Source organism: Ctenocephalides felis, unplaced genomic scaffold (genome assembly GCF_003426905.1).
Source record: "Ctenocephalides felis isolate EL2017-DRISC unplaced genomic scaffold, ASM342690v1 CF-g0.4_SCAFFOLD_01170, whole genome shotgun sequence".
Taxonomy (NCBI): domain Eukaryota; kingdom Metazoa; phylum Arthropoda; class Insecta; order Siphonaptera; family Pulicidae; genus Ctenocephalides; species Ctenocephalides felis.
In genome coordinates this window covers 80,264,323-80,292,010 of record NW_020537324.1, presented here as the reverse complement: position 1 = coordinate 80,292,010, position 27,688 = coordinate 80,264,323, and the positions used below count along the sequence as shown (strand labels likewise).

The 27,688-nt window shown below is 32.2% G+C and overlaps 2 protein-coding genes across 2 annotated transcripts; both read left to right on the top strand.

The window, feature by feature from the left end:
• Positions 1–463: 463 nt before the first annotated feature.
• LOC113367739 lies at positions 464–12,028 on the top strand. The gene is made up of 7 exons (XM_026609319.1): positions 464–492; positions 573–756; positions 2,718–3,590; positions 5,801–6,024; positions 7,637–7,754; positions 7,826–8,080; positions 11,895–12,028. The coding sequence occupies exons 1-6, from the start codon at positions 464–466 to the stop codon at positions 8,003–8,005; spliced, it is 1,608 nt and encodes a 535-aa protein (XP_026465104.1). The 3' UTR covers positions 8,006–8,080; positions 11,895–12,028.
• On the top strand, positions 9,127–27,688 carry LOC113367738. Its single transcript, XM_026609318.1, has 8 exons — positions 9,127–9,166; positions 11,895–12,218; positions 15,106–16,510; positions 19,113–19,294; positions 19,370–19,508; positions 20,621–21,504; positions 24,923–25,164; positions 27,233–27,688. The coding sequence occupies exons 1-8, from the start codon at positions 9,127–9,129 to the stop codon at positions 27,686–27,688; spliced, it is 3,672 nt and encodes a 1,223-aa protein (XP_026465103.1).

Genomic DNA, 27,688 nt, shown 5'->3' with positions numbered 1-27,688 from the left:
ATTACTTTTTGGAAAAGATCGGTCGGGTTTCTTTGTAATCAAATATTAATAAAAAAAAAGCGATGAAGATAATGATCTAAAGTACTTTGTTAGCAAAAAGTCTTGAAAAATTTATCTAAATAGCTAAATCGCAAACATTATTGATTAAGTCGATTATTTACACGTACGTGTCTCATAATTTATTTTGACATTTTTGAATTTTCAATATAATTAAATGACATTTAGTTTTTTTATTGTTTTTATAAAAAAATAAAAATTATAAAAAATGTATTGTTATATAAATAAATAAATATATATAACTCGAAATTAAATGCGTAAACATAACCCATCCACAAATACTACAAATTCCAATTTTTGTTTCCACTTTTTTATGACAGTTCCAAAATGTCTATAACCATCATCCATACCTCCGGACTCCAACAATCATCTTTCCAACTGTTAAATTCAAAATAATCCATTAATTATGGGTACCATGCTAAGTGCAAAATGCCTGTAAATAAACCCACAACCAATTACCTATCTATTATTATTATTATTTTGTGGTAATTTCTGATTTTTGTGGTATCTTGCAGCGAATTGAGGTCCGGCAGCCGCGAAAGAAGTAAAAGCAGTTTGGGCTTCGAACAAATTAATTCACCGCAGAACAAACAGAATGGAAATTTAAACGATTTCAGCAGAGACGAAGACTATTTGAGAAAGCTGTCGAAATTCAACGAATGGAGGTCCAGTCAAGTCGGATTGAAAAACGACCAGGGGGTAAGTGACCAGGGGATAAAGGGATAAAGGGATAAATGAACTAGTGGTGTATGGCATCGTGCCTTAAGGCAAATTGCTGGAACTTCCCGTACCGAAAATCTTTTTTTTTAAAAGATTAACATTTTTGAAAAAACAATTACTCTGAAAAATTAGATTTTTGAGAAACTAAATTAGACAAAAAATTACTATTTTTTAATTTTTTTTTTTTTTTTTTGAAAAATGTTTTCTTTATTTTGACATATTTTGGAAGATCTGAACTTTTTTTCAAATTGTACTGCTTTAACTGCATATAGAGACAAAATATAAAGCGCGTAAGCGCCGCGTTGCTGTCTAACGGATAAACATTGGTACGGAACCCATAGGAATGTAAACAAAATTTATACTTATTGTTAAAATCTCTATAAAATATCTGATAATTTGATGTGCATATGTCTAATGTTCATTTTTGACCGCCAAATGGCATTTTTTTTTTTACTTTTTTGTTAGATCTCCGAAACCGCTAGACCTGCCTTCATGAAAGTTTGATCTTGTTAATACAAGTAAAATGTTTTTTGAATTATTCAAATCGGACGCTCCGTTCTCTAAAAACTGAGTTACTGTTTTTGGCATTTTTTGCCCCATATCTTCGGAACGGTTAGACCTGCCTTCGCCAAAAACTAATCAGCACGTATCCTTATCAATACGAATCGAGTGTTTTTTGAATTATTCAAATCGCTTCATCCGTGTTCCCGAAATCGTCGACGGAAAATTTGCCCTACGGGAAGTTAAAAAAAATAGTTGCCTAATTTACACAAAATTGGAAAAGTGCTCCCGTATAGTCACAGTCTAATTTGCAAATAATTCTGTGCGACATTTTCACTTATACTGTGCTTAGCTTGGCGGCATTTTCACATTTTTCACAGTTTTTTTTATACTCACAAAATTGGAAAAGAGCTCTAGTACATAAACAGTCTAAACGCACTTGGGTAAACATTTGTACCAGAGTGGCGCTTAGACTGTGCTTAGCCTGGGTAATTTTTTGAATTTTTAATCCAAAATTACAAAAATATTTTATAAAAAATAAAAAACAGTTGTAATAGTTTTTTATCCTCAAAAGCAATTGTTTTGTCAATACAAGCAGAGAGTTTTTTTTAGATCATTCAAATCGGACGCTTAGTTCACTCTAAAACTGCCATTTTTTGCACATTTAGCTCTGTAACTCCAAAACCGCTGGGCTTTTTTTTTTTTTTTTTTATTTTTTATTATTTTATTGGCTTTATAAACTGGTACATTAGCCATATACTAAATTACTTATATCACGTATATCATTGTTTTATGTATATTGCATTTATAATTTTATATTATTACATTTGATGTAAATATAAAGAGCTCCATATAATCTTGTATCTGTTATAAAATTAATTGGAAGGGATATTTTTTGTTTAATTATTTCCTCCCATAGTTTTTGTCTGCCCTTTTCCCAACGTTTACACTCCATGATGATGTGCTCTGCATCCGCCCTAGTCGCTTCGCCCAAGCAGTAGCAACTAGGAACCGCTGGGCTTACCTTTGCCAAAAACTAATAACCACTTTTCTCCATCATTCCGAACTGAATGTTCATACAAATCGGATGATTCGTTCTCTCAAAAACTCGATATATATTTTCTGCTCTCTTTCCTCCATATCTCCGTAACGGCCGGACCTGCCTTTGCCAAAATCTAATCAGCACATCTCCCTATCAATAGGGATCGAATGCTTTTTACACCATTCAAATCGGTTGATCCGTGCGCCCGAAAACGTGGACGTTAATATGCGGACATACAAAACACACACACACATCCATTTGGTTTCTGATGCCCCTTAAAAATGTTCAGAAACCTCTAAAACGTCGAGAAATGCAAAAATTTTCATTTTCGATTGTCGGCCCATTACTATAACTACCCTACTGGAAGTTAAATACTACTTATTTTTTCTATTTCCAGGATAAAACTCCAAATGTCAGACGTACAAGTCAAGCAGACTTCACACCACAATCAGAATCTTCCAAACAAATCCGTTACTCCTTGGACAACCATCACATGCAGTATAAGCATTTAGAAATCAACGACATCAACTTTTCAACGCCTCAAAATCGAACCAAACATGCAGAAAACATCTACGTCACCGATAGATCCCAAACAGATCCTGTTAAAAAATCGAGGGAACTCGCCAGGATCGACATGACGTTCAACAGAAGTTTCAATAAAAGCCAAAGGCGAAAATCCAGGAACAAAAATAATTTAGAGTCACCAACAAACGGAGATGTCGATGACCAAGTGCCTGATGCATTTTTGCAACGGGAGAACTCTTTACCTTATCAGTCGACTGAAGATACTTACCAGTACGTTGTCAATAAACATGGTGATGTAGTGGAATACGCCTTGCCTTATACGGAACGTTCTGTTGATGTCACCAAACGAGATTTATCAGATATCATAGAAAATGAATCAAATTCCGATCGGTGGTCTGCCAAGGAAAACGATACGTACTCCATAACAGATTCCATCGACACCAAAACGAGGAAAAACGTGCCAAACTTGGTGTCCAGGTGTGGCACCAACGCGCCTAATGATAAAGTCGGTAAAAGGTTGTCTGAAGTTGATATGAAATCAGCGACGAGTACTTTGGAGAAACGTAGACATGTTAATAGACAATCTTTGGTGGACGAGGTGCAGCCTGATGATCATAATAAGGAGTTTTTGGATGCGATTGACGATCTGGTGAGCTTGGGTCGTTGGTCTAAAAGGCAACTGGAGGACAAGGGTGGTCTGGGAAAGGTCAGGAAAAACTGCAATGTTCCTGTAATGTTGTCTCAGGTGAGATAAAAAACTATTTATTGACTATATAAACTATTGTTATACTAGCTGGCCCGGCAAACGTTGTTTTGCTAAGTAAGGTATATTCTAAACAATTTCTAGAGAATCAAAAATATTAATACTTTAAGTGTATAAGGATGTGTTGTTTGAATGCTATATACAATGAGGTATTATAAAAACAATAAACCCCATTAGTTTGTCTATATTCTGTCAATACATTCAAGCTGGAAGATTTTTACACTTTCTATGGGAAACATGGTATAATGCAATCAAAGTCTTTCTTGGTCTTTCGACTTATTGATTACGTTTTAAATTTTCCAGATTTTTTTTGGATTCTGGAGTTTGTGTATAATTGTAAATAATACTACTGAGCTTATACAAAATTTTCAAATTTCTGCGAGGAGAGATAAAAAATGAAATATATATTTCTTCTTTGATCTGCTTTTTGAAAAGTTTCAAGTAACATTCGATGTATTAAAGTAAATTTAATATAAAGTATATATGTAGAGCAGGCCGAAGCACAAAGTTCCAATTTGACTTTGAGCCAATATAAATTATATTGTGAAAACCATAACAATTATATCACAACAAATAACACATATCAAACGAACAATTATCTGATTACGTTCAGTAAACTGACTTTTACTTCATCATTGTAGAAATGTGCTTTTTTGATGTCTTCCAAAAATTTGTTATCTAGACCTTTTTATCCTATATGCGGGGTAACTTGTAACGGGCAGATGGCAAAAGGTTTAAAGCCTTATTATAATTTTAAAGGTATTTTACAAAATAATTACATTTTTAACTAATGCTAAAACTACCAACGGAAGAAAATACTTTTATTATGGATTTTCAAAGATTACCGTTTATCTCCCCCATTTCAAAGATTATCACTTTCAAATCAAGTTTGTAGCTGGCTATACATCTTTTTTCCTCTACTTTCAAATATTGTTGTTAAACAATGCTTAACTTTACTGATTTTTGGCACATCGGTGGTGGACCTTTTTAATCCCGGACCTTCATATATTAATATCTATTCTGCGATAAATTCTGGGAAATTATAACTGGAAACGAATGTTATTCGACAAAATGTCCATTTGATCGATACCAAATTTAGGTTCTGAATTTAAATAAGATAAATAAAAAATAAATTCAAATGAGATCTTTCAGAGCACCGTGTTTGAGAAAAATATGCCAAAAAGTGCATTTTCATATTAACATATCAAAAAAGTTTATATTTTGAGTCTCTAGTAACACTTGCGGCCCGTTTACTAAAGTTTTTGTATATAAATAAAACTACAAACAAAACTACTTACTACCAATTTATCATAAATAAATAATATTCGCGTAAAACATCCTATTAAACGTAATTGAACATCATCTGTCAAAAGCGTTTGACATTTCACGAAATTGCCACCGTCCATTGTTTTATTTAAATTACGCTTCTACAAAAATTTTCAAATTAAAAATGTAAAGTTTCTACGCGGATTTGAAATAATTTCTCACCTTTTGGACTTTCTCTGGATTGGCACGAATTTTTCAAGACTAAGACTGGCCAAATCGCTTCAGCCGTTTTCGAGTTTTATTCGGACATTTGAAAGAGAGCTCCATTTTTATATATAAGATATATATATATATATATATATATATATGTATATATATATATATATATATATATAATATATATATATACAAATGAGATCTTGCAGAGCACCGTGGTTGAGAAACATATGCCAAAAAGTGCATTTTCATATTGACATTTAAAAAAAGTTGATATTTTGAGTCTCTAGTAACACTTGCGGCCTGTTTACTAACGTTTTTGTATATAAATAAAACTACAAACAAAACTACTTGCTAAAATTTAGTCATGATTAAATAATATTCACGCAAAACATCCTATTAAACGTAATTGAACATCATCTGTCAAAATCGTTTGACATTTCATGTATTAGCCACCGTCCATTGTTTTATTCAAAATACGCTTCTACAAAAATGTTCAAATTAAAAATGTAAAGTTTCTACGCGATTTTGAAATAATATCTCACCTTTCCGACCATCTCTGGATTGGCACGAATTTTTCAAGACTAAGACTGGCCAAATCGGTTTAGCCGTTTTCGAGTTTTACCGAATCATTTGATCGAGAGCTCCATTTTTATATATAAGATAAGAGTTTTAGCGGTCCAATTTTTACCAATTGTCTTTTATTCCAGCTAGAGCCGATAGATCCTTCGTCTGACTTCCTAAACTGTCCAACCATCCACATCGGTTGTCTATTCATCGAAGATAAGCCTTTCCTAAAACAAAGAGACAGCATTTTGGAATGGAGGAAGGCGACCTGGTGCAAAGAGGAAGTTTTTATTAGATCATCCAAACCTGAATTGATACATTTGCACAGGACGCAAACGGCCATGGCTAGAGATGTACACGTTCTAAGGTAAATAGACACAAACTAGTGGTGCATGGCATCGTGCCTGAAGGCAAATTTCTGGAACTTTCCGTAGAATGAAAATAATCAAGAATTGTTTTAAATAATTTTAAACAGATTATTATAAATGCATACTGTAAATTTATAAGTGCTTTATTAAATTTATTTATTAAATTGGGGACGAGCGTATTCTACAAACAACTTGTGTGTATCTTTACAAGAAATTTGTTCAATATTTTTTAATTTGATTTTTTTGTGTAATTTTGAAATTATAAAAATTATAAATTATAGAGATCGAAAATTTTTGGAATTTTTGAAAAAAAACGATTTTTTTAATTTTTTTGAGAATTTAGAAATTTTTGAAAATTTCGAAATATTCTCAATTTTTTGTAAGAAATAAATTTTTAAATTTTGATATTTTTCGAAATTTCTCAAAATTTAAATTTTTTGAAATTTCGATTCGATTTTTGTTTAATTTTGAAATTATCTCAATTTTTCTCAATCTCAATAAATCGTTTTTTTTAATATTGATATTTTTCGAAATTTCTCAAAATTTAGATTTTTCTTTTGAAAATGATGAAAATTTTGATAATTTGAATTTTTCGTAACTTAAATTTTCTTTGAAAATTTAATTTTTTTTTGAAAATTTTTAAAGTTACGAAATTTTTTGTAAAAGCATTTTTTGCACACCGTCTACACAAGCAGAAGGTTTATGGAATTAATCTAATCGGATGATCCGTTTTCTCAAAATTTGCATAAACATTTTTACACCCTTTGCGCTCCATACCTCCGAAACAGCAAGACATGCCTTTTGCAAAAACGCCTCGCGATCGAGTACGAACCGAAGGTTTTTTCAATCATACAAAATTCCATACTGTCAAAAATGTCTTGGACAATTGTTTGAACCATATAAATGAATTTTTCAAAATTAAAAATTTTGGTACGGAACCCAAAAAAATGACACAAAATGTGCACACATTATTATAAAATCTCGATAAAATATCCGATAATTTGATGTGCATATGTCCAATAAATATTTTTGACCGAAAAATGTCATTTTTCAATATTTTTTTTATTGAGAATCCATAACCGCCAGACATGCCTTTCGAAAAATGTAAACAGTTTTTCGTTTAGTCAATACAAATAAAATATTTTTTAAATTATTCAAATCGGACGCTACGTTCTCTTAAAAAGTGAAATAGCTTTTTGTCTCATTTTGCCCCGTATCTTCAAAACTGACAGACCTGCTTTTGCCGAAAACTAATCAGCACATCCCATTATCAATGGGAATCGAATGTTTTTTGAATTATTCAAATCGGTTCATCCGTGTTCTTGAAATCGTTGACGAAAATTTGTATCCGCGCACACACATACATCAATATTTTCTAAGGTATGCCAAAATGTTCAGAAACTTTTGAAACGTAAGATATATAAAACTTTTCATTTTCGATTCCTTTGCGTTTACTATAACTTACCCTACGGGAATTTAATAAATTTTAATGTTTATTGAAGTAAAACTTCTTTAGGCGCGACATGGGTGCAACGGAAATTGTTACACCAAGCTGAAGTGAGAGTCATTCGCTCTCGATGATATGATTTTTTATTTTATATTTTTTTCCAGAAACGTTCCACACAAAAACATAGCCTTGTTGATGGCTTTGGCTTACGATGACGATGACCAAGTTGTAACAATAATGGAACCATTTACGAATACGTTGTACCAGCTGTTGCACGAACAGGTAAAAATCTATAAAAACAAGTATAATAAATAACTAAAAATATATATCATCTATCTGTTATCTGGTTTCAGCCTTACCAAGTTCCCTGGAATCTCTCCAAATACACAATGATCCTGCATCAGATTTGTTCAGCTCTGAATTTCCTGCACAACAGGGGATACATACACACCAATATCTCGTCTCATTGCATTTTAATTGATTTTGCCAATTCGAGGGCCAAATTATCAGGTTTCGAATTAGCAGTAGGGTAGATCGAGATTTCAAACAGCACTATTATCCAAATGGTGAAGCGGAGGAGGTCGATGTTGAATCGACAAGTATATTAGGTAATAAAGATTTTTTTTCTTTTTTATTTGTATATATACATTATTTTCATATCTCAGTCAGACAGAGGTGCCTGGTATGAGAGATTATGAAAAACAGTTTTCATATTTTATATATACATTTCATTTGACTATTTCATTAATATGTGGCAGTAGTTATGTATATGAAAGTATAAACTCCACTTGTATAAAAATATATAAAATTTATCTTTTTATATATAAAAATGAATCGCAAAATGTGTTGGTAAGCGCATAACTCAACAGCGCCTGGACCAATTTGGGCAATTCTTTTTTTTAAATGTTTGTTGAAGTCCAAGGATGGTTCTTACGGATTTAAAAAATCGAATTGCCGAAACAACCCTAAAAACAGCCCTTTTCTTTTTCTCATACAAACGTTTTCTAACTAAGGACGTAGAATCAATTTGAGCTTTTTTGCTATATAAAGTTTATATTAAATTACAAGCACTCACTGTATACTCCTTCTAAACGATTATTCGGATTTTGATAAATCTTTCTGAAGTTTAAGGAAATTTTCTAGGATGTATGTGATTATTAAGTACTGGCGGATGTACGTGCAATATTGTAGAAATAAATGGAAAAAATTGCAAAAAACGACATGTCATTGTTTGCATTGAAAACAAATAAGAACTATCATCTGCCAAAAATTTGAAATACCTATGAATAAGAAAAATGAAATGTCTACATTATTATTGCCAAAAAGCAGCTGAGATGTGCAAGAAATTAAAATAATATAAAATATAGTATACGTATTGCAGATTGAATGATACACATATGAACAGGATATGACAAATTAATTCACTTAAAATATGAAATTAAGTATTAATCAGGGCCAGTCCTACCTTTAATGCAATGCATGCAAAAAATACGAGCGCACGCCTTAGGGGGCGCCAACACAAGATACGGATATTAAATTATCAATATAGTTTTTTTTTCAATATATAACTTCTTTGCATATTTTACTAATCTTTCCACAATATTTTCAAAATTAGTAAAAATTTCATTTTATAACAACAAATGGGAAAGTAAAGATGAATACATATAATTCGGCTCTCACGATATCAATTAGAAGTATTATTTGCGTTTAAAGAATTAGTATTTTATTTTTTTTGCCGAAAGAGTGAATCCTTTTCAATGCCTCTGTTAATGTTCCTATCTTTCTTTTTATTTTGTTTATATGCTCTGTCCATGTCAGTTTTTTATTTATTATCAGTCCTAAGTATTTTATGCTTTCCACTACTTCTATTTATCTATTATTTACTTTAATATTTAGTTTAGTGTTCTCGGTATTTTTTCTATGTTTGAAATATATGTATTTTGTTTTATCGATGTTAATTGTTAGTTTATTTTCAGTTAGCCACTCGGTGTATATTTTCATGTACGTGTTTATAGTATCTTCGAGTTTTTTTATCCTCATCTGCATATACTATTGCAGTATTGCCTGCATATAATATGTATCTTCCTTTTAATTTTGCGTCTTTAAGGTTATTGGTGTATAATAGATATAATAAAGGCCCTAGTCCAGAACCTTGTGGGACTCCACAGGTTATGCTACATCTTGCACTTGTAAAATTTTCCACCTTCGTCCTTATCACCTTTTTCATGAGGAAATCTTTGATAATGCTGTAAGGCAAACCCTCTACACCCAAATCTATTAGTTTATTGAGTAATATGTCCATGATCTACTAATAGATATAATAAAGGTCTAATACAGAACCTTGTGGGACTCCACATGTTATGCTATATCTTCTATTTGTGAAATTTCCCACCTTTGTCCTTACCACCTTTTCCATGAGGAAATCTTTGAAAATGCTGTAAGACAAACCCTCTACACCCAAATCTATTAGTTTATTGAGTAATATGCCATGATCTACTGTGTCGAAAGCTTTTTGTAAATCAATAAAAAATTTTAGGCTTCTGGAAAATAATTCTGGAATAATAATTCTTAAGAAGTAAATAATAAATTAAATCTAGTTATGAAGTCAATTTCGAATTGGTTCAATTCTAATAATCTTCTGCTCAATAATGACAAAACTCAAATTATGTCTTTTTGAACAGTAAATAGGATAAGTCATGAGATCAATTCTTTAACTATCAATAGCATTCAATTTAAATTTTCCTCAGTCTTAAAATTTCTAGGTATCCAATTACAAAAAAAACTTAAACTGGGACAATCATATTCATTCCATACTTGTACCTAAGTTAACTAAAACCTGTTTCATGTTGAGAATTCTTAAATCAAAAGTTAGTTTAAATTGCCTTCTTTCAATTTATTATTCTAATTTCTATTCGCATCTCGCTTATGGAATACAATTCTGGGGATTCTCCTCATCCTTAAAGGATATATTCAAAATACAGAAAAGAGCATTAAGAATAATTTTTTACCTCAGTTCCTTGTCCTCATGTAGGAATCTTTTCCGACAATTTGACATTCTCATTGTTCCCTGTATATTTTTGCTAATTACGTTGTCATTCATAAAGAATAATCCTGAACGCTTCAACCTATCCTCCATGTTAAATTCCTATTATAAAACAAGAAATTTGACTATAAAAGGACCAACTTTTAAACTTGAAACATCTTTTAATACCATAGACGGAAGAGGAGTACAGCTTTTTAATCTACTCCCACTACATATTAGGAAACTGAATGATCGTCAATTTCATAATACCATTGTTAAACTTTTAAAAGCTCAAAGTTTCTACGATACTTCTGAGTTTGCCAATTTCGATATCAAACGTTATTTTGATAATGAAATGCCTTCCGATAATAATTGATAATTTTTTTTTCCAACAGTTACAATTTTTTCCCCCTTTTCAATACTTTTTCTAATTTTTATTCTAAATTATTTTAACATTTTGCTACTTTAAGTATTTTATCATTACAATTACACCTAAGTCTGTTGTTACACGGTCTTTTTGTACACGGTTTTGATATAACACGGTTTGAAAATTGAATATTTTTAATTTTTTTACACGATTTTATTCCATTTAGCACGATTTGAAATTTTATGTACTTAATTTTTTTTGTCAAATTTAATTTTTTAACTCCCCTTTAGCGCGTACAAACAATTTTTACTCGTCAAAGCATATGTGAATAGCACTAATTTAGGGGAATTCCCTTTATGTGCATACAATAAAATTTACTGGTTAGATTTAAGTAATAACCTATTCTCTTCGTTCACAACATAGTTTTTTAGTTCCTGAACTTGCCATACATTTAATTTATATTACTTTTAAGATTAGAGTGCATTTCTTTTTTATCATTAATTACTATGCTTGTGAAAATAAGCATTATATATTTGATTTGATAAAATAAACATGAATTCTTGTTCTTAAAAATTCTTGTTTTTCACTAATTTTAATAGGTTTTAGAGATTAGGAACAAATCACCCATTTTTGTATAAGATCAATGTCTTTTTTACACGGCTTCTTCTGAAACCAATCTACCAAGTAAAAACAGACTTAGGTGTATTTTCATATTGTATATTCTTTTTTGATACTGCTCTTAATTTTTATTTTTCAGATATGATACTCAAATAAAAATTGCATAACGGATATTTAAAGGATTTTTTTTTACCATAAGAAGACTTTCATGATCTATAACAATTAAACTATTTGAATTTTATTACATTTTTTTTTCTTCAAGTTATTGTATTAGATATTACTAATGTTAGGCTTAATATTGTTCAATAGTTGTATTTTACTGTAATTAATTCAATTAAGAAAATACTATTATAAATATAAATATAAATATTATAAATATAAATATCAACATTAATCATTTATTTCCTTTACCCAGGTCGCCATAGTGCCACAAACAAGGAAATCCGCAAAAAGGCCACGAGATCAAATGAAAAGCTTCCCTCTTCCGAAGACATCACCACATCCGTAGATTGCAATAAAAATTTCACATTTACAAAAATCGATCCGACAAATAATGGTGGTGAAGCCTGGGATTTTTGTATTTGGGGCGAAGAACAGAGGGCCACCGACAGAACTGTTTTGGCAAGTTACCAATGGCAAGCTCCTGAATTATTTAACACAACCAATTCTACTTCTGTCAGACCTTGTTTAGGGTCTGATATTTATTCTATGGGGTTGGTTGTTTTGGAATGCTGCACTGGTAAGTAGATGGATGGATGGTTGATGAGAGTTTGTAAATAGATCTTAAGTAAGGTGGTCATAGGTCTCGGTTTGGCCGAGACAGTCCCGGATTTACTTTTTGGATCTCGGGTTTTTTATGAAAGTAATTTTTGTTACGGTTTTAGATTTTTTGGTCCGCGTTGTCCTGGTTTTTCGAAAATTGGTAGGTGATTAACAAAAATTATGAAAATAAACAAGTGCATGATTTTTTCAAATGAATTATGAAGAAAATTGAATATAATTTTATACAAAACTTAAATATCAAAGATAACTAGTGGTGTATGAAGTCTTGCTTCAAGGCAACTTCCATACCGAAAACTAAATTAGAAAATTTTTTTTTTGCAAAACTTCGAATAAATTAGATGTTTGAAAAATTTTGAAATTTTTGACAAATTTGATTTTTTAATATTTTGTTTTGTATTTTGATTTTTTTTGAAAATTTTGGTGTCGAAATATCAAAGGAAGTGGAGTAATAGTACAGAAGTTACTTACACTTGAGGTTTAGGTTAAAATCACAGTGGAACCTATAAATTTACCACAATTGAAGATATACATATTAGTGCTAATTCACCCTCGAAATAAACAGTTCTACAGATGCTTGTAATTAGTTAAGCTAATTATATAAATAGAGTTTTTACAGATAAATATTGTTTAAATACGCCAATGCCGTCAAATTGCTTACGTATTGTTAAAAGCCCGATTTCCGCTTTTGAAATTTAAAATTGATATTAACATATAATGACACAAGTATATCCGTGAAATACATTATATGTAAATGTTAAATTAATTGTTTGGGTTATTTAAATTCATTTACTTCATTAATAGTATGGACTGAAAAATTGGTATGATGCTTATTAATCGTTAGTAATAGTATTATTTTTAATATTTTTAACATTCTGACTCGAAGATGTTGTAATATTGTCGTTTGGTCTTTCATTTCAACAACGCGCAGACGTCTAACGTATAAACTTTGGTACGGAACCCATATAAATGTACACAAAATTTATACTTATTATTACAATCTTTATAAATTATGTGATAATACGTTGTATATATGTCTAATGTTCATTTTTGACCGCCAAATGGTATTATTCGCTACTTTTTTTATTGGATCTCAGGAGACGCTGAACTTGCCTTTATAAAAATTTTACCAGTTGTTCACTTTGTCAATACAAGTAAAATATTTTTTGAATTATTCAAATAGGACGCTCAGTTCTCTCAAAAACTGAAATACCATTTTTGGCACTTTTTGCCCTGTATCTCCGAAACGGCTAGACCTATCTTTTCAGTAGAAATCGAATGTTTTTCTTATTATTCAAATCGCTTATTCCGTCAACGAAAAAACGACAAACTAGTGGGGTGGGTGGCATCGTGCCTTAAGGCAAATTGCTGGAACTTCCCGTACCATAACGAAATGTTCGAGGAATATTGAATATTTTCAAATAGATTATTATCAATATTGTAACATTGTCTAATATTTATAAGAATTATATAAACTGAATTGCAGAGTTGAAATTATTTGTAAAGTATATTAGAACTATAGTCAGAATTAAAAATAAAATCTGAATTATTTTCGATATACAAAAAATTTAAAAAAAAAAAAAAAGTTGAAACAAATTTTTTTTTCCAAAATCAATTATTTTGTTAAGACAAGCAGAAAGTTCTTTGAATCAATTGAATCGGACGCTTATTTCTCTCAAAAACTGCCATTTTTTCCACATTTAGCTCCGTATCTTCGAAATGGCTGAGCCTGCCTTTGCCAAAAACTAATAAACACTTCTCCCAATCATTACTAATTGAATGATTTTTAGATCATTCAAATCGGATACTCCGTTCTCTCGAAAACTCGATTTCTATTTTCTGCACTCTTTGCACCGTATCTCCGAAACGGCTGGACCTGCCTTTGCCAAAAACTAATCATCACATCTCCCTATCAATAGAAATCGAATAGGAAATGAATCAACCAAATCGGTTGATCCGTGCGCCCGAAATCGTCTTCGAAAAATTGTATCCACATATTTATTTTTTCTGAGATATACCAAAATGTTCAGAAACCTCTAAAACGTGAAGATATACAAAATTTTCGGTCTGTTATTATAACTTACTCTACGGGAAGTTAAAAAAAAGTATTATATATAATCGAACACTGAAGTACTTACTAAAAATCCGTAATTTTGATTTAAAAAAAAAAGATTCATATAAAAAACTGTTTTTTCATTTTATCCTGGCATTGGCATTTATTATTTTAAAGCTCACCCCCTTCCCGTCCTGTATTAGCATAAATTTTGATTTCCAGGACCTTTATTCTTGATTTCCAGGACCTTTTTTCTTGATTTCTAGGACCTTTGTTCTTGGATATTTTCTTTGAAAAGCTGTAATCTGTTTTGCCTAAAAAATATTAGGAACAGGGTAAAATATTCTTCCGATTCAGACATTTTTCATTAAATCAAGATTCGTGCTACGATGTAACATTAAAATGTTTATTTATCTATGCCGATTTCCTTGTTGATATCGGTACGCATACAACGACAGATCTCTATTCACATACACAACGACTAATCACAATCGACCCGCATAGAAATGATATCATCGAGAGCGAATGACGAAGCATTGGCACTCGACTCTTATCTTATCTTATCTGCCGTAACGCACTTCCGTTGCATTCGTACGGATTGACACCCTAGTCGCGCCTAAAGAAGTTTTACTTCAAAACTTTTTTTTTTCATTGTATCCTAAAATGACATTTATTATTTCAAAGTTCACCCCTCTCCCATCCGGGATCAGCATAACTAAAAACTGCCGTTCCGGTTTAGACTCTAAAAAAAATTATGGGCACCTTATTTTAAGGATTGTTTTGTTTCGTTCAGGTTGTGTTCCATGGAGAGGAGTAAGTTTGCAAGAGATATCAAAAAAGTATAGAAATTCAGAAAGCGTAGACATCCCTGCTAAAGTTGACAATAAATATACCAATTTAATTATCAAAGCGACCGTGTTGAAGCCCAAGTTGAGGATTTTGACGGTCTCCGATTTTATGGAAGAACTTCAAACTAATTTCCAGGGTGCTGATGATCTAGATGTCCAAACACCATACCAGAACGAAAATTTTGGTTCACATTCACGTCTTCAGAGCATCCTTATCCAGAACAGAACCATCTCGCAAACTGAACCCGAGGAATCTTATTTTAACCACCAGGAGGATACATACAATATCGACGATTGTTTTAACAAAACTCAGGACAGCATCGACAAAAAACAATCCAATATGCAAAAATACTATACGGAACTAAACGCAAACAAAATCGAGTTCAGTGATGAAGATGTAAGAAGAATGACTTGTTCTGATTTCTTGGATGAGCTCAAACGCCAAACTGAAGATCTGAAAACCAAAAACCAGAGTTATAACATGTTTTCGAGTCCACTTGTGAATGAATCTAACAACTCACAGTACTACAGTATGAATGATAAAACTAATCTAACCAATACCGTGTTGTCACCGATAGTTGACGGTGATTCGAATCCAAAAGGTAAATTTTTACTGAACATTACACCAAAATTTTATACGCCTCTACAAATACAAACACCGGTTACTGATTTGTCTGTTACCAACTACAACAATGCCAAAAGCCAAGATTCGGTGTACAGTTTTGATATCGAAGACTACGAATTACCGGAGACTCCGATTGCCAGGAACACCAAGATACGCAAAAATGCCTGGTTGTCCGAACCAAAACACAAAAACACCAGCCAAAACTTGAATGAAACCAGGAACATTAGTGAAAATTTCAACGGAACCAAGAACTTCAGCGACGCTTTTGTAAACCCCGGTGAAGTCTATGAAGAAATGGAACGTCTACGAGACGATATCAACAAAACGTTTGATAAAATTTTAGAAAATCAACAATCTGAAGAGTTGATCAAAAAACATATCTCTCCTAAACTGTTGCATTCGGAGAAGTCTGATGCTGATGAGGTTTTTAGCACCCCCGAAGCTGAAGAGTTGATCAAAAAACACATATCTCCTAAACTGTTGCACTCGGAGAAGTCTGATGCTGATGAGGTTTTTAGCACCCCTGAAGCTAATTCTGTGAATCAGGGGAGTGAAAGTGTTAGGGCTATTAGAAGAAGGGAAAGATTGGCAAGGATTAATAATGTGAAGACGAAGTTGAATGATATGCTGTCGAAGAGTTTGACTTGTGGTGCCAGTTGTATGACGACCAGCACTCCTTCGAGGATACAAAGCTCGTCTCTTAACTATGATATTGGACAGAAAGAGTAAGTAAAATAATCGAAAAATAATATTAGGAGATAAAACAGTAAATTTACTTATTTTGTTAAGACTAAGGCCAAGAAAACCCTAACTAAAGATGTTTTGGAATATTAACAAATGCACAAATAATTTGGATAAATTTTCTTATCTAACATTGTTTTCCTTCAAAAGTTTTAGATATTTCCCGTGCTCTTGGTCTTAGTAATTCTGTTTGTTGACATTTTAGTCTTGGAAATTGTGATTTGTACTATTATTGATATTAGAAGTTTTAACTTTTAACCCCTTTGGTCTTGAAAATTCAGATTTTCAACGATTTTCCAGTACCGTTTTTAAATACTTTGATTTTTAGCACCTTTAGTGTTGGAAATTTTGATTTTTATCGTTCTTGGTCTTGGAAGTTCTTACTTTCAGCCCCTTTGGTCCTGAAAATTCCGATTTTTAGCAGTCTTGGTCTTGGAAATTGTGATTTCCAGCACTCTTAGTCTTGAAAATTCTGATTTTTAGCATCTTTAGTCTTGAGAATTTTTATTTTCAGCACTTTTGGTCTTGTAAATTTTTATTGTCAGCACTCTTGGTCTTGGAAGTTTTGATTTTCAACATTCAATACTGACTCACAGTACCTTTTTTCTTGAAAATTTTGATTTACAGCAGTTTTGATGTTGGAAAGTTCTGATTTTCAACATTTTTGGTTTTGGTAGTTCAGCACCTGTAATCTTTTAAATTTTGATTTTCAACATTTTTTTGGTCTTAAAAGTTCAGATTTTTAGCATCTTTGGTCTTGGGATATTTGATTTTTAGATCTTTGTTCCTGAAAATTTTGATTTCCAACACCTTTAGTTTTGGAAATTGTGATTTCCAGTACTCTTAGTCTTGTAAATTGTGATTTCCAGCACTCTTGGTGTTGGAAGTTCTGATTTTCATCATTATTGGTCTTGGAAATTCTGACTTTAAGTACCTTTAATTTTGGAAATTCTAACTTCCAGTACTTTTTTTCTTGAAAATTCAGATTTTCAACATTTTTGGTCTTGGAAATGTTGATTTCCAGCACTCTTGGTCTTGGAAGTTCAGATTTTCAACATTTTTAGTTTTGTAAGTTCTGACTTTCAGTACCTTTAATCTTGGAAATTCTGATTTTCAGCATCTTTAGACTTTTAAAATTTTAATTTTCAGCACTCTTGGTCTTGAAAATTCTGATTTTCAGCATCTTTAGTCTTGAGAATTTTGATTTCCAGAACTCTGAGTCTCATAAATTTTAATTTGCAACACTCTTGATCTAGTAAATTTTTATTTTCAACACTCTTGGTCTTAGAAATTGTGATTACCAGCTCTCTTGGTTTTTTAAGTTCTGACTTTCTTCACCTTTAGTCTTAGAAACTGGTTTTCTCTTGAAAATTCATATTTTCAACATGTTTGGTCTTGGAAGTCTTGGCATTCAGCATCTTTGCTTTTGGATACCTGATGATATCTGATTTTCAGGTCTTTCTTAAAAATTCTGATTGCCATGACTTTTGTTTTTCGAAATTCTGACTTTTAGTACCTTTTTTCTTGAAAATTTTGATTTTCAGCAGTCTTGGTCTTATAAGTTCTGACTATCTTCACCTTTAGTCTTGGAAATTCTGACTTCCAATACCTTTTTTCTTGAAAACTCTGACTTTCAGCATCTTTATTCTTAGAAATTTCGATTTTCAGCACTCTTGTCTTGGAAGTTGGAAGTGACTTTCACCACATTTAATTTGTCTTTCAGTACGTTTTTTCTTGAACATTCAGATTTTTACGACCTTTGTTTTTGGAAATTTTGATTTTCATGACCATTGTTCTTGTAAATTCTGATTTTGGATGCTTGTTCTTGTAAATTCTGTTATCCAGGACCTTTGTTCTTGATTTTCAGGACCTTTGTTTTTGGAAAATCTGATATCCAGGACCTTTGTTTTGGGGAATTTTGATATCCAGGACCTTTATCCTTGGATATTATAATTACCAGAACCTTTGTTCTTGGAAATTCTGATATCCATGATTTTTGTTTTTGGAAATTTTGATTTCCTGAACCTTTGTTTTAGGAAATTTTGATATCCAGGACCTTTGGCCTTGGGATATCTGATATTTAAATCTTTGTTCTTGGAAATTTTAATTTTCTTCTCCTTTGTTCTTGGAAATTTTGATTTTCAGGGCATTCGTACATGAAAATTCCGATATCCAGGACCTTTGTTCTTGGAAAATCTGTTATACAGGACCTTTGTTTTTGGAAGTTCTGACTTTCACCACCTTTAGTCTTGGTAATTCTGAGTTTTAGTACATTTATTCTTGAAAATTCTGATTTTCTCCATCTTTAGTCTTTGAAATTTTTCACTGGACTTTCACTACCTTTAGTCTAACTTTCAGTACCCTTTTTCTTGAAAATTCTGACTTTCTTGAAAAATCTGATTTCCAGGGCCTTTGTGCTTGGAAATTTTGATATCAAGGATGTTTGTTCTAGGAAATTCTGACTTTTGGGACCTTTGTTCTTGAAAATTCTGATTACCAGCGCTCTGGCTACTTACAAATTTATTTAACTTATTACACATTTTACTTTTTATTCTTGCTAATTTATTACCATAATTTTATTTTCAGGAGATTACAAGCGTCCCCAGTAAAACCAGCAAGTCACAGTCGAGAAACCACATTCGTATTGCAAAACCAAAACTGGACAAGGGATTCTAAATTTAGTCGTTTTCCCAATTTATCACCACCATACAATGTTGAGGCAATCAAACCAGCTAATCATCATGACGAATGCAATACATTGCCAAGAGGTAAAAAATATTACAGAAAGTACTTGTAACACCTGATCTTGTATTCGAATTATTTATTGTTTTTTTTTATTTTAGATCACATTACAAGTTCTGGTCGCCAGTCACCAACTGTGGTAGAAATATCTGATGAAGCCAAAAAAGTACAACACATTCAACAGCAAGCAGCCATCGATCATTTTGAAAACTCGCTTTGGAAAATGGAGAAAAACAAATGGTAAATATAAAAAATAATAATTTAATATTGTCCTTATTAGGGAATGCAATACCGAAATACCGGTATACCGAATTAACGGTAAACCGCCCGATTTTTTGGCGGTATTTTTACCGGTATTTATCCCAAAAATACCGGTATTTTCGATATTTTTACATAAGCGCTATTTGATACATAATATACTAAAGTTTAAATTTCTCGGAACAAATTTATCTTTAAATTCCATAATCGCATAAACAGCTATATCTTCAAGTGATTCTATTGGATAAACAAATGTCAAATATTATCTCAACTCGTCATTAAACTGAATATTTATTGCTTTACTTAGAGCTTCATATCGTGTTACAATAAATAGAATTGGACTGATAGATTATGATGTTTGTTTCCTCTTTTGTAAAAATGTAACGATTTTTTAAGTGATATTTGCGCCAAAATATTTTATATCATACAGATTACCCCTGCCTAATCTTTATTTTTTTCTAACTTTATGCATAATAATTATAATAATTACTAAATACTTTTGCTTCTTATTACAATTATAAAATATTATTTTTAGAGAACGTTTCGAAGTTTGAAAATACTATAGAAGCATCACATTGTTTTTAAATAACAATACTCAACAATTATAGTAACTTATTATTTATCTCGACATAGAATCCGATCTTAAATTAGTGTAGAAAAATTATTTTTTTTAAATATTGGAGATTATGCTAATTTAACACATCGGATACAGACAATACAGTTTATTATAATAATGTAATATGTTTTTTTATGAGTTTTTGGTCTTTCTTATTCATAAGTTTGTTTTCGTGAAAAGTCTCATTATACTGGATAGTGATAATGAATTAATTAAATTGGATATACTTTTGTTAAATTATTATTTATTGTTTTATTTGATTGTTTTGATTGTTTAGTTGAATATAGTTGTAGTTGTATAGAAATTTTTTATATTTGTACTAGTAACTTTCAATTTTGTTTACGTTTGTCTAAGATAATAAAAATAACGGTAATTTACCGGTATTCCGGTTTTAAAATGAAAAATTACCGAAAAACCGGCATTGAAATTCTCTAGTCCTTATTATTAATTATTGTTATTACAACTTATTTTTATTTAGTGAACTTAAACGTGCAGACTTTATCGCCAACAATATGGATAAAGATCTCAAGGCTTCCTCTACACAAACTGCAGATGATAAAATAGACAGTTGTGAAGAAATAAGTGAACACCAGGTCGAAGAAAATTGTTTGAATATTTATGAACAACCAATTATCGACAACTATGATGCAAACATGACTCGTGATAATGAAAAAGTGGACCAAATCCAACAAGACCAAAATAATTCGAAGTTAGATGCTCATAATCTTGATACAAGTGAGAAGAGCCTTGTTCCCAAAATGGCTAGTGATGATATTTTAGATTGTGTTCATGATTTTAATGAAAAACTGTTTATCGATGAAGCAACGTTGGAATCTAATGCACCAGATGTGCCTATTCCTGAATCTACTTTACCAAAACCTAATAACTCATCCACTTTACCAAAGTCTTCCACAGCCAGATTTTCTGACTACTTTCCCCTAACAGACTTCTCCAGATACACAACTCTACCAAGCAAAATCTCCACAAGGATCATAGTAGCACCAGATCGTGGTTTCTTCTCCCAGATTTGCAGGAAAGAAACTCAATCGCCCATCAATAGGCGTGTGAGTGTCTTAGAAATAGCCAAAATATTTGAAAAACGTTCTAGAGATTCCAGAAACGAAAAATTGAGCCACGATTCGTCCCTGAGTCGACAACGTACAAGGCAGATGTCCTTTAGAAGGAACGTGAAGGAGTTTGAGAAAATGAATGTTAATAAAAGTGAAGTGTTTAGTGCTGAAGTTGCGAGCGAGGCTGAATTTTTGAAGAACCGAAAGAGTTCAGAGTTTCCGGAGTTCGGAAAAAGATTAGACCAGTCTTTTATTTACAATAATGCTTTGGAGGAAAAGGATGCTGAGGATGGTAAGTACCACTACAAACAAAACATCAATTGTGCCCATAATTATGAAAGTGGTCTAAGTCATATATTTCTGGTTTCAAGATATTTAATGAATTGCATTTGAACTAGCTGTAAGTGGAATTTTGTCCTAAGGCAATTAAGGCATCGTGCCTTAAGGCAAATTGCTGGAACTTCCCGTACCAAAATTATTATTTTTTTAAAAACGATTGACATTTTTAAAAAAAATTACTTCGAAAAAATAAGATTTTTGAGAAACTATAAATTGGACAAAAAATTACTTTTTTTTGAAAAAAAAAAATTTTTTTTTTTTTTAATTTTTTTTTGAAAAAAATAATGTTTTTTTTATTTTGGCATATTTTGGAAGATCTGAACTCTTTTTCAAAGCGATCGTACTGCTTTAACTGCATAGAGACAAAATGTCAAAGCGCGTAAGCGCCGCGTCGCCGTCTAACGAATAAACATTGATACGGAACCCATAGGAATGTAAACAAAATTTATACTTATTGTTAAAATCTCTGTAAAATATCTGATAATTTGATGTGCATATGTCTAATGATCATTTTTGACCGCCAAATGGCATTTTTTTTTACTTTTTTCGTTAGATCTTCGAAACCGCTAGACCTGCCCTCATGAAAATTTGATCAATTCTTCATCTTGTCAATACAAGTCAAATGTTTTTTGAATTATTAAAATCGGACGCTCCGTTCTCTTAAAAACTGAGTTACCGTTTTCGGCACTTTTTGCCCCGTATCTTTGGAACGGCTCGACCTGCCTTCGCCAAAAACTAATCAGCACGTCTCCTTATCAATACGAATCGAATGCTTTTTGAATTATTCAAATCGGCTGATCCGTGTTCCCGAAATCGTCGACGAAAATTTGTATCCGCACACACATACATACTACGCACACACACACACACACACACAAACACATACATTTTTTCTAAGGTATGCCAAAATATTCAGAAACCTCTGAAACGTAAAGATATAAAAAAAATTTCATTTTCGATTTTTTTGCGATTACTATAACTTGCCCTACGGGAAGTTAATAAATTAAAAAATATTTTTACATTATGCGACATTTTAATTTTTAATTTTATTAGTCTTAATTAATGGAAATTTATTATGAATATGAAATTTTGTGTGAATTTCATACGACAATATTGCTTTTAAAGTTTGAATTGACTTAGACCATTTTCAAAATTAACTGAATGTCCTATAAATGACTTAAAGCAATAAATAACTTTGAGTTTTATTTGAAACAATAATTTTATTAAAATAATTCGTGAGCATTTATTAATTATTTTTAAACGGTAATTCATTTTTATCATTATTTTGAGTATTTAAGATTCTTAAAATGTTCCTGAAAAACTGGAGGGATGTACGGTAGTAAACTCATAATATTTGTTTGTTTGTTTTTCTTCCCATACTGGTCTAATGCTGGTGTATAAGGGAAGTAATTTAATATTTCCGTATATTTTTGGTCTTCCTCTTTTAGGCGAAAGATCCAAAACATAAAATGTAGAATCGTCTAAAGAAGTTTTATAAAATATAAAAAATTTTATAAGGTTCATTTTTCAAGAATCTCATCTATTGAATTTGTAGCCAAGAGACAGATTCGCCCGCGGTATTTATTACTCTTTGTTATTGTATCTTCTAATGATTTTGTTGAAATAAAATCCGGCTGCGACATTCGCTTTATCGAAAATGTATTGCTTCTTCTGCACTTTTCTATCAATTCATAATAATGCTCAGGGTTGTATAAGTAATTTGCTTTTTTTATTTTCATTTCTATCAACCCAAAATCACGATCATTCGGTAGAAAGGAATGACCTGATACCAAAAATTTTTGACTTAGACCACTTTCATAATTAACACCTAATGAATTCCACATAGTGTTGAAATTACAACCACTATCTAATGGTTCATTTTTGACAATTTCGTAAAAATTACATTGAACATTAGTTTAAACTAATGTGGTATGAAATAACTGATAAACTCATTTTTTTTTAACTTCCCGAAGGAGAAGTTTATGTTTTCATCAAAAAATCCGATTCGCTAATTTTATGTTTTCTCGACGTTTCAAGCCATTCTGAATCGATTGAGACCAAATTTGGAAAAAGTATGTGTTTGTGTGTGTGTGTGAACAGATTTTTTGCCGTAAATAGACGTTTTCTTCAAAACGGCTGGACCGATTTCAAAAATTTAAACGCCATTCGATGTATCTCGATGAGGACTATCGTTTCTGAGTTTTGTGCGGCGATCGGCCGGGCCGTTTCTTTGTAAATTGCAGAAAAGTGAAAAATTTTTCGCCCACGTTTTAGCCCGCAATTCTGAATCGATTCTGAAAATTCAAAAACCATTCGATAGATATTGCTTGGGAATCGTGCTGATTAGTTTTTGGTAAAGATCGGCCGGGCCGTTTTCTTGTAATAAAGTTTTTTAAAAAAAAAATTTTGACGATTTTTATGATTTTTTTTTTGACGGTAGATACCATAGTTTTCTAGGTCATACTAAAATATTACGGCCCTACGACAACTCGTTTAGCTTTAAAAATTCGTCAAAGTTTGCAAAAATTGGTATCGTTTTATTGACATTTGTCAAAATGAAATCTTTGATCGACGTTTTTTCAAAAACGCCTTAACCGATTTCAGAAATTTAAAAGCCATTTGATGTATTTCGGTGAGGACTATCGTTTGTCAGTTTTGTGCGACGATCTGCCAAGCCGTTTCTTTATAATTTGAAAAAAAGTGTCAAACTTTTCGTCCACATTTAACCTCATCCTACCGAACCGATTTTAAAGAATCAAAAACCGTTCGAAAGATATTAGTTGGGAATGGTACTGATTAATTTTAGGTGAAAATCTACCGAGCCGTTTTCTTGTAATTAACTGTTGAAAAAAAAATAAGCCGATTTTTATGGATTTTTTTTAGCGATATATACCATGGTCTTATAGAACTTACTGAAATATTACGGCCTTACGACAAATAGTTTGATTAGAAAAATTCATCAAAGTTTGAGAAAAAGAGTAGTTCTTTTGAGATTTGTTAAAATTAAAATTAGACTATTTACTTGGTATAATGATAGAGTACTTGGTCTTGAACATAATAAACCATTAAAGTCCTGAAAACTGGTTCAATTATATAAAATTTGCTTTTAGAAAATACTACGAGTCAAAGTGTTCGTTCGTTTCAATTATGTGTAATAAATCCACTCGGAATACTTTTAATGACTTATAAATTAATTTATTTTTTATTGATTAAGTCGATTATTTAAACATATCTGGAAGTTCATGTAACTTGCCTCAAGGCTAAATACCAAACCAACTAGTTTAAGTTTTGATTTAGACCACTTTCATTATTATGGGCACAATTATCACAATTTTTATGTTAACTGACTTTGTGTCCTTTTCTCCTTACAGCTGACAAAGTGTGTACCCATTGCGGTTCCCATGTCAATCCACCAGAAACAACTTCCAAAAATCAGCAAAGGGAATCTTTAGGACGTCGCCTGACTTTGAGTCCAGAATTGGCAGATTTGTGTGCCAATTTGTTACGAGATCAATTCGCCGATTTGGACGCCAGATATTTATTGAGTTCCGCCATCGATTTGGCCCAGAATGGAGGTTCTTTGAGGAGGTGTCAAGCTTTTGCAGCAATACAGGTAAGAAAGATGAAAGTCGCTTTAATATTTTTCTCCGATATTTGCTTAATTTTTTCTGACGTTGGAATGGTTATTTCAATTTGAGATGATTTTTTTCGACTTTGGTATGTTTTTTTGGGCTTTGCGAATTTTGCCGAGGGTGGAGTCTTTTTTTCGACATTAGGATTATTTTTTTATGTGTTGGGATTATATGAGATGATTTTTTCCGAAGTTATGTTAATCGTTTCAACATTAGGATGATTGTTTCGATATTTGGATGATTCGTAGAATATTTCGATGATTTTTTTGATGTTTAGATAACTGTTGCAAAATTAGGACAATTTTAGGACGTTTATTGGTTGATTGTTTCATGTTTGGACAACTGTTTTCACTTTTGGACGATTTTGTTGACTTTGACGCTTTATTGAAATTTTGACGACTCTGGAGACTTTTAGACGACTTTGGAGTTTTTTTTGGATGACTTAGTAGATTTTTGGACGACTGTAGAGACTTTTGAACGATTTTGAAGACTCTTGGAGAACTGTGAAAACCCTGGATACTCTTGGACAATTCTGGAGATTTTTTGACAATTCTGGGGGCTTTAGGACAATTCTGGGAGCTCTTGAACAATTCGGGAGGCTTTCGGACAATTTCGGAGGTTTTTGGACAACTTTGAAGATTTATGAACGACTGTGGAAACTTTTGGACGATTGTGAAGACTCTTAGACAACTGTGGCGGCCCTGGAGGCTCATGGGACAATTCTGGAGGCTCATGGACAGTTGTGGAGGCTTCCGGGCAACTTTGGTGGCTCCAGGCAACTTTGGTGGCTCGCGGGCAACTCTGGAGGCTCCCGAGCAACTCTGGAGGCTCTCCGACAACTCCGGAGGCTCTCAGACAACTCCGGAAGCTCTTGAACAACTCCGGAGGCTCTCAGACAACTCCGGAAGCTCTTGAACAACTCCGGAGGCTCTTGGACAACTCCGGAGGCCATTGAACGATTTTGTCGGCTTTTAGACAATTCTGAAGACTTTTGAACGACTTTCAAAATTTTTAGAGGCTTTTGAACGACTTTGTAGACTGTTGGACAATTTTTGAAGGTTCTTGGACGACTTTGTTGACTATTGGACAATTTTGGAGACTTTTGAACGATTTTGTCGACTGTTGGACAATTTTGGAGGCTTTTAAACGACTTTGTCGACTGTTCGACAATTTTAGAGGCTCTTGGACGACTTTGTTGACTGTTTGTCAATTCTGGAAAATTTTTAACGACTGTTGGACAATTTTGGAGGCTCTTGAACGACTTTATCGACTTTTCGACAATTCTGAAGACTTTTGAACAATTTTATCGACTTTTCGACAATTCTGAAGACTTTTGAACGACTTTGCCGACTTTTAGACGATTCTGGATACTCTTGAACGACTTTGTCGACTATTCGACAATTTTGGAGGATTTTGAACGACTTTGTCGACTTTTAGTCAACTCTGACTGCTTTTGGAAAACTCTGACTACTCTTGGTTTTATTTAGATGACTGTTTCCGTGTTTAGTCGACTTTGTCAAAAACTTGTGGAAAACTTGTTCATCCTTTTGATTATTTAGACCATAGTTTCTTCGCTTTGATGATTTTTTCATCATTTAGATAATACATTAGCCTCTTCCATGAAATACAACATGTGAATGTGATAATTTTTTTTCATTTCTCAAATTCACGCCTAAAGTAAGATATAATAAAAAAATAAACCAAAATCTAAGGAAAAACATACTAATTAATAAAATGTTTAATATCACATTTTTTAAAGAACCTATGAATGAAATAATAATATTGCGTATTTAAGTTAACAATTTAAAAAAATAAAACATGTGGAGTTCATATTTTTGAAAACATCAAATCTTAGATGCAAACATAACACAGGCAAAGTGTAACACTCGCCCTGAGTATCACTTCTTTCATGTCGAAAATTTTATTGTAGTGAAAGACACAAGTAAATATCTGTTCGTGTTAACAAATGCAGGATAATTTTAGAGAAGTCAGATGTGACTTATTCCCCAATTCGCCCAACTCTAACATTTACAACCATTATCTTCCCAGGATGCTCGCAGCATTGAAGACCTTTACATCGACGACGAATTCACATCCGAGGAACAATTGGGCTCTCACATGCAACTTTTTAGCTGCCGAAACAGCCACGATGATATTTTGGACTGTTCAACCACATCATCCCTAGCCGACAGTTTTGATATCTACTACCGAGAAGACGACTTTTACCCTGAAGTCAATTTGGAGGAATATCCTTTGAGCATCGATTTGACCCAGGAAGGGGATGAAAATTCGGCTGATGGAGCTGAGGAGGCTGTTGATAATTCTTTGGGAAAAGATCAGGATAATGACCAGGTTAAGGATCAGGGAAAGGATCAGGGTAAGGATCAGTTTGGATTCGAGCCCAGGTTGACGCAGATTTTGGAAGAAAACTCGGATTGTGAGAGTGAAGATAGTCTTAGGAGAAGGAAATATACTGATGAGGAGGAGATGGAGAGTAGTTTGTAG